The following is an 11295-nucleotide window of genomic DNA, read 5'->3' on the forward strand; positions in this document are numbered from 1 at the left end:
TGGGATGAAGTCCGATTTGGTAGGTATAACATGACATCAAAGATGAAGGCCATGGCCTGCAAAGTATTGTCCTGAAAATCTTGGCAGCAAGGCATTCCTCCAGGCAAGCAATGACCACATAGTGACTGGGAATCCCCTGGCAAACTTAAAGTAAGTATATCCACAGGTATAATGCTCCTGGTCTTCAGATTGGGGTTCAGAGACAAGTGTTTTTATTTTTTGAGACAGAGTTTTGCTCTTGTTGCCCAGGCTGGAGTGCAGTGGCGCGATCTCGGCTCACTGCAACCTCCACCTCCTGAGTTCAAGCGATTCTCCTGCCTCAGCCTCCCAAGTAGCTGGGATTACAGGCGCCCGCCACCTTGCCCAGCTAATTTTTTGTATTTTCAGTAGACACTAGGTTTCATCATTTCATCATATTGGCCAGGCTGGTCTTGAAATCCTGACCTCAGGTGATCCACATGCCTCGGCCTCCCAAAGTGCTGGGACTACAGGCATGAGCCACCACGCCTGGCCCAGGGAGAATTCTTGAGTAAACGTTCAGCAATGTGTATGGGCAAGAATGAGGTAGAGCCAGGCGTTGTGGTTCAGACCTGTAATCCCAGCACTTTGGGAGGCTGAGGTGGGTGGATCACCTGACATCAGGAGTTAGAGACTAGCCTGGCCAACATGGTGAAACCCCATCTCTACTGAAAATACAAAAATTAGCTGGGCATGGTGGCGCAAGCCTGTAGTCCCAGCTACTTGGGAGGCTGAGGCAGGAGAATCACTTGAACCTGGTGGGCGGAGGTTGCAGTGAGCCAAGCTCATACCATTGCACTCCAGCCTGGGCAACAAAAGCGAGACTCCATCTCATAAAAAAAAAAAAAAAAAGAGAGAGAGAGAGAATGAGGCAGAGTCCATTCCTTAAGGCATTCGTGTGGGCAGGTTCCCAAGACTCAGACATGGTCAGTTAGGGCCAAAGGGGATATGAGACTCCAGAGCAATACCAAAGGTCAGTCCTCAAAAAGGGGACACGAGGCCAAAGCTGGGCCAGCAACTGGGAATTGGGAAAGCACTTCTTACATTTCTCTTGCTTAAGGTGAAGACCAGTCCTACAAATAAGATCAGGGTTAAGCCTATGTGGACCCAGCAGTGAAGGAAGGCAGGTTGCAAAGGTTGAGAATCAGGGAGAACCAGACAAAGAAGCTGAGATGGTTGCTTCGTCACAAAAAAGGTTGCTACGGGCTCTGGGAAACCCAACACAGGCTGGGTGTGGTGGCTCACACCTGTAATCCCAGCACTTTGGGAGGCTGAGGTGGGCAGATCACCTGAAGCCAGGAGTTCAAGACCAGCCTGGCCAACATGGCGAAACTTTGTCTCTACTAAAAATACAAAAATTAGCTGGGTGCTGTGGTGTGCGCCTGTAATCCCAGCTACTCTGGAGGCTGAGGGCAGAGAATAGTTTGGACCTGGGAGATGGAGGTTACAGTGAGCTGAGATGACTCCACTGTACTCCAGCCTATGTGACACAGTGAGACAAGGGAGGAAGGGAGGGAGGGAGGAAGGGAAGGAAGGAAGGAAGGAAGGAAGAAGGAAGGAAGGAAGGAAGGAAGAAGGAAGGAAGGAAGGAAGGAAGGAAGGAAGGAAGGCCAACACGAGTTGTATGAATAGGATTTTTATTAATGGTATCTGGTCTGTGGCTACAATGTTATATTTTGCTGTGCTTGACACATTTTTTACCATTGAGATGTTTACGGAAGAAAGTTTGAATTTGCTGCCAGGCATCTACCTGTGCCTTTGAGTGAGCCTTTGGCTCACCTCCATAGAATATTGCCTCACCCAAAACAGCATGCACAGAGGCTCTAGAAGGAGGAAAATAAGGTGGGTCAATACAGTGACCTGTTTCTGGGTAACAGATTATCTGGGGTCTTTCTTTCCCGTGAGCTTGTAGCCTTTCAGAGGCTATCTGAGCATAGAATTCACTCTTCCAGTTTTGATCATCCATGCCAACAATAAACAAGAAGGGCCCCTGGGCCTTTTCCAATGGAATAAGACTTTGGTGATTGCGTTCCTCCAGTGGATTGCTCCAAGTGTCCATAAAAGTGAGAAATCCTGACTTAGTGATTTTTACTTTTCCTAGATCATCGACAAGTTTAGGAATAATCATATCCTTGTAATATAGAGGAGTTACTGTGTTGGCTACACAGGCATTGATAAGTACAGTGGCTGTGATGCCCTTCAAGAAAGAAGCCATTGAGAGACACAGGTCACCTCCTTTGGAAAATCCAAGAAGCCCAATACTAGGACCTTTCACCTGTTGAGGAAAAAGAGAAAGAAACAAGCTTAGAGTTCACAAATGGAGGACACAGACAGTGATTTTACATTCTCCAAGTAGCTTTCTTTCTTTTTTTTTTTCTTTTTTGAGATGGAGTCTCGCTCTGTTGCCCAGGCTGGAGTGCAGTGGTGCAATCTTGGCTCACGGCAACTTCCACCTCCTGGGTTCAAGCGATTCTCCTGCCTTAGCCTCCCAAGTAGCTGGGATTACAGGTGCCTGCCACCACACCCGGCTAATTTTTGTATTTTTAGTAGAGACAGGGTTTCACCATGTTGGCCAGGCTGGTCTCAAACTTCTGACCTCAAGTGATCCACCCACCTTGGCCTCCCAAAGTGCTGGGATTATAGGCATGAGCCACCGTGCCCTGCCAGTAGCTTTCTTAACTATCATTTGCTTTCCTTCCTTATCCAACAATCTGAAAAGTTCAAATATGTCTTCTAATAAGCAAATCAACTGATTTCCTAGTAATGGATCATCCCCTAATATTTATGAGGGCTGGGTCAGGGGTATACACAGAGGCCCAGACACCTGATACCTAAATATTTCAAAATTATAAATCAAATGAACAAACTGTTAAATACAGTATATTATTTTCTCCTGCCTTGATAAATATACCACCATAACAATTCATAAGGTCAGGCTCAAATTTAAAATCTTGGAATCCACTGGAGTTCTGTACTGGAACGTGACATACAGGAGAGGCCTGCCCCTGGGCCCTGCACCACACTCCTTCTCTTCCATCACTGGCTCCTTCGTGGACCTTAAGGGGCCTCTCATACATGTGTGTGGACACCCTAGCCTGCATGTTTAAGGCCTAGGTGTATACACACTGACGAACCCAGAAAAGAGGCTTAGGGCCTGGAAGCAGGATCAGAGCTGTTTGGCAGAGAATTCTGGGGTGCCAGATCCCAGGAGCATTGGGGGTTATAGGGGAGAGAACCCTGAAGAACATCTTGTATCTTAACATTAGAATGTCTGGGTCTCTTTAAACTTGGATGATAACAAAGAGTATGTATCATTCAATTTTTAGTTATACCAAAATTTTTTGTTGTTATGGTTGTTGGTTTTTGTTTTTCGTTTTTTTTTTTGAGATGGGGTTTAACTCTTGTTGCCTAGTCTGGAGTACAATGGTGTAATCTCGACTCACTGCAACCTCTGCCTCCTGGGTTCAAGCAATTATCCTGCCTCAGCCTCCTGAGTAGCTGGGATTACAGGTGTGCACCACCATGCCCAACTAATTTTTGTATTTTTAGTAGAGACGGGCTTTCACCATGTTGGCCAGGTTGGTCTCAAACTCCTGACCTCAGGTGATCTGCCCGCCTCAGCCTCCCAAAGTGCTGGGATTACAGACGTGAGCCACCGCATCTGGCCAAAATGTTTTAATTAATTGATTATTTCTGTTATCAGATAAGGACTTTCTGTACAAAGCCATAATACCATTATCATACCCAACAAAATTAATAATGATTACTTCATATAATCAAATATACCATTCTTATTCAAATGTCTCCAGTTGTCTCAAAAAATATCTCTTTATGGTCATTTTCTCTATATACATTTACGTTAATCTTATTAAGGAGGAAAACTGAACTCCAGAGAAAGTAACTGCCTTATTCAGAATCATAAGGCCACTCTGTGGTAGACACAGAGCCAGAACTCATTTTGGTCCTGTGCTCTTTGAATTTTGGTACACAATTACAAAGACAACTAAATAGTAAAGTCTTAAGGGATTAGAGAGAGATGGGAGAAAATGGAAATAATAATCCTAGTATAAAAACTTCTTTTGAGACACGGGTCTCACTAAATATTGCCCAGGCTGATCTTGAACTCCTGGGGTCAAGCAATCCCTCACCCTTAGCCTCCCAGGTAGCTGGGACTACAGGTGCACATCACCATGCCCAGCTTCCATCCTAGTAACTTTTGAAGGAGAATTGGTATCTCCTGGCACGTTTCTAGTTCCCAGTGTTCTGGCAGGGCTTTTGGATTTAGCCCTGCGTCAGCTCTATCCCCTCTCTTCTACACTCAGGTGATCACCAGAACACACCTCTGGATGCTGTAGCATAAAGTCCACGGCTTCTTCAAAGTACTCCAGACGTACATCATTCAGATCTTCAGGGAGGTCTTCAAATCTGAAATAAGCCAGGGCAAGCACAGCAAAACCGTGTCCAGCCAGGAGGCTGGCCCTGTATTCACAAAGGCCACCGCCACTCCCAAACAGATCAATGACCCCAGGAAAGGGCCCCTTGCCTGGAGAACACCACAAATCACAAGGAGCTTTAGATTCTCAAAAGACAGCAAGCAAACAAGTTTTTGAAGCCAAGGAGATTGGGGGCAGACAGATTGGCAGAAAAAGAACAAAATATCTTATTTTCTCAAACAATAATAATAATATAGAGGGATAAAAAACTGCATATTGGGTACAATGTATACTACTCAGGTGACAGGTGCACTAAAATCTCAGCGTTCATCACTGTACAGTTCGTCCATGTAACCCCAAACCACTTGTACACCAAAAGGTATTGAAGTTAATTTTTTTTTGACATTCTCACTGTCGCCCAGGCTGAAGTGCAATGACATAATCTTGGTTCACTGCAACCTCTGCCTCCTGGGTTCAAGCAATTCTCCTGCCTCAGCCTCCCAAGTAGCTGGAATTACAGGCATGCACCAGACACCCGGCTAATTTTTTTGTATTTTTAGTAGAGATGGGTTTTGCCATGTTGGCCAGGCTGGTCTTGAACTCCTGACCTCAGGTGATCTGCCCACCTTGGCCTCCCAAAGTGCTGGAATTACAAGCATGAGCCACTGCAACCAGCCTAAACATTTTTAATGATATAAATTATTATCACACCACTGCACTCCAGCCTGGGCGACAGAGCGAGACTCTGTCTCAAAAATAATAGTAATAATAATAATAATAGAAATTATTTTCACAAACAAAAATAAACCAAGTTAGAAATAACATAATGAGGCCAGGCGTGGTGGTTCATGCTTATAATCTCAGTGCTCTGGGAGGTCAAGATAAGAGGATCACTTGAGGCCGGGAATTCAAGACCAGCCTGGGCAACATAACAAGACCCCTGTCTCTACAAAAATTTTAAAAAACTAGTTGGGCATGATGGCACATGCCTATAGTCTTAGCTACTCAGGAGGCAGAGGCGGGAGGATCATCTGAGCCCAAGAGTTCCAGTTTGTGGTGAGCTATGATCACACCACTGCACTGTAGCCTGTAGATCACTATAACCTTGAATCCCTGGGCTCGAGTGACCCTCCAGCCTCAAGTAGCTACCCTCCCAAATAGCTAGGCCCCATTTTTAACTTTTTGTAGAAACAGGGTCTCACTATGCTGCCTGGGCTAGTCTCGAACTCCTGGCCTCAAGCAATCCTCCCACCGCAATGCTCCCACCTTGGCCTCTTCAAGTTCTGGGATTTTAAGTGTGAGCCACTGCACTCAGCCTGGTTTTTTTTGCTTGTTTTTTTGTTTTTGTTTTTTTTGAGACAGGGTTTCACTCGTTGCCCAGGCTGCAGTGCAATGGTGCGATCTCACCTCACTGCAACCTCTGTCTTCCCCCTAGGTTCAAGCGATTCTCCTGCCTCAGCCTCCAAGTAGTTGGGATTACAGGTATGTGCCACCACACCGGGCAAATTTTGTATTTTTAGTAGAGATGGGGTTTCACCATGTTGGTCAGGCTGGTCTCAAACTCCCGACCTCAGGTGATCCACCACCTCAGCCTCCCGAAGTGTTGGGATTACAGGCGTGAGCCACTGCGCCCAGCCTTGTTTGTTTCTTTTTGTTTCGTTTGTTTTTTGTTTTTGTTTTTTTTGAGACAGGGTTTCACTCGTTGCCCAGGCTGCAGTGCAATGGTGCGATCTCACCTCACTGCAACCTCTGTCTTCCCCCTAGGTTCAAGCGATTCTCCTGCCTCAGCCTCCCAAGTAGTTGGGATTACAGGTATGTGCCACCACACCGGGCAAATTTTGTATTTTTAGTAGAGATGGGGTTTCACCATGTTGGTCAGGCTGGTCTCAAACTCCCGACCTCAGGTGATCCACCCACCTCAGCCTCCCGAAGTGTTGGGATTACAGGCGTGAGCCACTGCGCCCAGCCTTGTTTGTTTCTTTTTGTTTCGTTTGTTTTTTGTTTTCTATCAGACAGAGTCTCTCTCTGTTGCCCAGGCTGGAGTGATGTGGTGTGCTCTCGGCTCACTGCAACCTCTGCCTCCCGAGTTCAAGTAATTCTCCTGCCTCAGCCTCCCAAGTAGCTGGGATTACAGGCGCCCACCACCACACCCGGCTAATTTTTTGTATTTTTAGTAGAGACGGGGTTTCACCATCTTCGCCAGGCTGGTTTTGAACTCCTGACCTCGTGATCCACCCACCTCGGCCTCCCAAAGTGCTGGGATTAGAGGCATTAGCCACTGCGCCTGGCCGCCTTGTTTGTTTTTAATGAAAGGCTTTAGTTGATTCTTAGTATTTTTTTTTTTTTTTTGAGACAGGGTCTCGCTCTGTTGCCTAGGCTGAAGTGTAGTGGCATGATCTTGGCTCACTGCAACCTCGGCCTCCCAGGTTCAAGTGATTCTCTCACCTCAGCCTCCCTAGTAGCTGGGACTACATGTGTGAGCCACTATGCCTGGCTAATTTTTTTGTATTATATTATTAGTGGAAGTAGGGTTTTGCCACATTGGCCAGGCTGGTCTTGAACTCCTGGCCTCAAGTGATCCACCCACCTCAGCCTCCCAAAGTGTTAGGATTACAGGTGTAAGCCACTGTGCCTGGCCCAGACACTATGATTTATTGAACTCCTACTATAACCTTGCAAAAAGCCTCTAGGAACATGGATATTTAGAAATCTGTAAGACCCAATTCCAGCCCCAGGAATTCACAGTGTAGTGGGCAGCCATGAGTTAAGGCTAAGAATTGCTGAAGAGCAGTAAAAATAAAGCAAGTTTTCTTGTTTTGGAGAATCATCACAGAATTCAGTTTAAGGATTCTGTGTGCTGTTGCAACTCTAGAATTTTTTGTTGTTGTTGCTGTTTGAGGCAGGGTTTCACTCTGGTGTCCAGGCTGGAATGCAGTGGCGTGATCTCGGCTCACTGCAACCTCTACTTCTTGATGTCAAACAATCCTCCCACCTCAGCCTCCCAAGCAGCTGAGACTACAGGCGTGCACCACCATGCCTGCCTCAATTTTTTTTTTTTTTTTTTTTTGTAGAGACAGAGTCTCACCATGTTACCCAGGCTGGTCTTGAACTCCTGGGCTCAAGTGATCTGCTCACCTCAGCCTCCCAAAGTGCTGGGATTACAGGCCTGAGCCACTGTGCCCAGCTCAGCATTTTTATATGGTAGAGGTTTAAGTCAGGAATTTAGTTAGAAGGGATTAATCAGAAGTCTTCTGTCTGGGCTACCTTTACCTAGCAAATATCTTGTGTTTACTTAGACTAGGGTTCCTCAACCTCAGTAGTACAGACATTTTGAGCAAGATAATTCTTTGTTCTGGCGGCTGTCCCATGCATTGTGGAATGTTTAGCAGCATCCCTGGCCTCTGCCTGCTAGATGCCAACAGCACCTCTCCCTTCAGGTATGACAACCACAAATGTCTCCAGATATTGCCAAATTTCCCCCAGGGAAGGTGGCAAAATCACTGCAGGTTGAGAACCAAGTACAGCATGTTTATGATAGAAGGGAGAACACTGTCAGACAGTTTTGTGTGTGTTTTTAAACAATTAAAGGGTATTGCCACTATTGTGGATTTTAGCTTCTTTGGAATTTTGATGTGAACTGAGGCAAAAATCATTCTTGCACATCAGCTTAAGGTTTTGCCCATATCGTATTCAAACAAAACCACATGGCTGGCACATAGTGGCTCTCAATAAATACATAATAAGTTGAATGCACTATTCAGCACAGAGCTAAAGTGGCAGTGCCTCCAGGGAGGGATGTGAAACTTAAAAAGGAAAGACTGGAGCAGCTACTCAAGAGGCTGAGGCGAGAAGATTTGAGCCCAGGAGTTGGAGGCTGCAGTGTGAACTACGATCCAGCCACGGCACTCCAACCTGGGCAACAGTGGGAGCCCAGAGACTCAGAATCCATGACAGACTCTGGAGCAAAGGAAAAAGTTCAGGGATGTTCCACAATCACGTGATTCTCAGGACAGGAAAGGGGCAGGTGGGGGTCGCAGAGCTCGACTAAGTTTTGGGCAGACAACTCACCTGGCGGCAGGAAGAGCGCGGCGCGCACCCGGCCCGCGCGCACCGGCTCGCGCCGCACCCCCGGCTGGAGGAAGTCGCGCTTGTTCTGCGCCCGGCACAGCAGCCTCCCGGGCTCAGGGTCGTGACCGTCCAGCACTTCCAGCTCCACGGCGAAGGGCGTCCGCACGTCGCGCTTCACCAGCCGCACCAAGGCTTTCTCGGGCTCCAACGCCCAGAGCAGCCCCATGGGATCGAGCCCCGCGAAGCTGCCGCCCAGCGAGGGCGCGCGCTCCAGGTCCAGCTCGCCGCGGGCGTCGGCGCGGTAGCGCGCGTGGGCCCGGAAGAGCGCGCCCTTCTCGTCGTGCAGGGACGTGCGCAGCGTGACCCGCTGTTCCGGGGCCAGGCCGCGCACGGCGATGCGCACGGGCTCGTCCCAGCAGCAGCGGTCCGCGGGCTCCAGGATCAGCGTCGCTGCCATCCCGACCTGGGTAGAACAGGGACGACTCAGCTCCGCGGAGTCAGTGGGCGGGCCTGACGGCTTTGCCCAGTGCTGGAAAGGAGTCGAGGGCGGAGCCCTTAACACTACTCCCATTGGTTGGACTTGGGGACAGGCTCGAGGCCGCTGCGTGGAGCGCCTAGAATTTGTGCAAATACACCAGTGACCCAAATGAAGGAGTATCTGTTGAAATAAGAGTTAATGACCAATCCGGCCGGGCGCAGTGGCTCATGCCTGTAATCCTAGAATTTTGGGAGGCCCAGGTGGGTGGATCACACCTGAGGTTAGGAGTTCGAGACCAGCTTGACCAAAACAAGGAAACCCCATCTCTACCAAAAATACAGAATAGCCAGATGTGGTGGCGCATGCCTGTAATCCCGGCTACTTGGGAGGCTGAGGCAGGAGAATTGCTTGAACCCAGGAGGCAGAGGTTGCATTGAGCCAAGATCGCACCATTGTACTCCAGCCTGGGCAATAAGGGCAAAACTCTGTCTCGGGGGAAAAAAAAAAAGAGAGAGAGAGTTAATGGCTATTCCTGCAATCCAATGTGGTGAGTGTCGAAATAGAGGCACAAAAACCACTGAGAACTAAAGGACTGAGAGAGATACAGTTCAAGAATCTAGATTTTGGCCGGGCGCGGTGGCTCAAGCCTGTAATCCCAGCACTTTGGGAGGCCGAGACGGGCGGATCACGAGGTCAGGAGATCGAGACCATCCTGGCTAATACGGTGAAACCCCGTCTCTACTAAAAAATACAAAAAACTAGCCGGGCGTCGAGGCGGGCGCCTGTAGTCCCAGCTACTCGGGAGGCTGAGGCAGGAGAATGGCGTAAAACCCGGGAGGCGGAGCTTGCAGTGAGCTGAGATCCGGCCACTGCACTCCAGCCTGGGCGGCAGAGCAAGACTCCGTCTCAGAAAAAAAAAAAAAAAAAAGAATCTAGATTTTGAAAAAGCATCCCAGGTGATTGTTCTCAGGTGACCCCTTGGAGAAACATGGTCATAATCCATCCTTTACCCCTCAGTCCCTTACCAAGCCTTTTTTCCAGAGCTAATGGTACCTGGAGCAAAGCTGATGTTTAGGGAGGCAGACCTAGCTGAGTTCCGGTCTGACCCTGATCCTTAATATTAATACCTGGTGATCTTTAGCAAGAAACATAACCCTCTAAATATCAGTTTTCTTATCTGAAAAGGCTTATTGTGACCATTAAATGGGCTAACATGTAAAAACACTACACCGACACACCTGTAGGGTTAGTACCCAGTGCAAGTTTTGTTTCTTATCTCATAAATCTAATCACTGGCAGAGTCCCTTTTGGGTTGTGTGCATACAGAGTTCTGGCAATAAGTAAGTGGCACTCTCAGCCTGTGTAATTGAGGGGAGTTTTATAAAGGTACTATCTACAAAGGCATGGGCAAGATTCAGAAACAAAAACAAACAAGATTCGGTGTAGAACCCTGAATCTGAAGGTTCAAGGTTCAAGGGAAAGGGGCAGTCTGATAGGAGATGTAGCTTTTCTAGAAGGAACCTATGGTTTGTGGCAAGAAGGAGGAGACTATAATATCACTTGACTCTCCTCTTGTTTTTCATCATCTTGCTAATGCCTCTCTTTGGCCAAACCCAATCACATAGCTCAGCCTAGCTGGGAACATAGCAGGGTGGAGAAGGAAGAAGAGCATATAGTGATGGCCAGCTCAGTAAACATGTATAAACTGAGCAAAAAGGTATTAGACTATGAAGCAAGTTCACTGTATGCTGGTTACCAACTTGTCTGAGTCCAGTGAGAAAACACATTCATATATTTAATACAACAATTTACGTGAACCGGATTTATTACTTACAGATAGGCAGCAAAGAATGACAGAAGCCTAAGAATCACTGGAAACCAGTCCCCCAAGACTCAAGAATGCTGCCTGGGTGACGGAGTCTCATGTGCGTGTGCCCCACTTGCACTGCAGCTGCCCTGAGTTTTGTACTCTGGGGTCATGTGACTGCTGGGCTAAAACATTGAAAGACATCCTGTTTGTAGGGAGGGGCTGAAATAGAGCCAGGGCTATTCTAGTCAGTCCGTCCCTATCTCAGGACGTTACATTCCCAGCACATTCTACGCTTGAGAACTACTAGTGAGAAAGGGGAGAACTGAGTCAGTCCAAGGCCAACCAGAGAACTGCCCTGCAGTCCATCCCCAACCCAGATATCTGCTTTAGCAAACCTAGTACATTTCATATGCCCTCCAGACCCCCAGGATCTGGAGGCAGAGGTTTGATCATATTAATATGGCACCTTGGTCGGGCACGGTGGCTTA

General features: G+C 47.7%; 1 protein-coding gene across 3 annotated transcripts; it reads right to left on the minus strand.

The window, feature by feature from the left end:
* Positions 1 to 1638: 1638 nt before the first annotated feature.
* ACOT6 (acyl-CoA thioesterase 6) lies at positions 1639 to 10929 on the minus strand. 3 transcript variants are annotated; one of them, XM_033187515.1, is made up of 4 exons: positions 10832 to 10929; positions 8520 to 8982; positions 4359 to 4561; positions 1639 to 2293 (listed from the first exon to the last, which is right to left on the minus strand). In XM_033187515.1, the coding sequence occupies exons 2-4, from the start codon at positions 8974 to 8976 to the stop codon at positions 1688 to 1690; spliced, it is 1266 nt and encodes a 421-aa protein (XP_033043406.1). In that variant the 5' UTR covers positions 8977 to 8982; positions 10832 to 10929; the 3' UTR covers positions 1639 to 1687. The 3 variants fall into 3 exon arrangements, with proteins under 3 accessions (XP_033043406.1, XP_033043407.1, XP_033043408.1); XM_033187516.1 differs by lacking the exon at positions 10832 to 10929 and having other exon boundaries at positions 8520 to 9038; XM_033187517.1 differs by lacking the exon at positions 10832 to 10929 and having other exon boundaries at positions 4359 to 4443; positions 8520 to 8659.
* Positions 10930 to 11295: the final 366 nt, after the last annotated feature.

Source organism: Trachypithecus francoisi, unplaced genomic scaffold (assembly GCF_009764315.1).
Source record: "Trachypithecus francoisi isolate TF-2019V2 unplaced genomic scaffold, Tfra_2.0 Lachesis_group3, whole genome shotgun sequence".
Taxonomy (NCBI): domain Eukaryota; kingdom Metazoa; phylum Chordata; class Mammalia; order Primates; family Cercopithecidae; genus Trachypithecus; species Trachypithecus francoisi.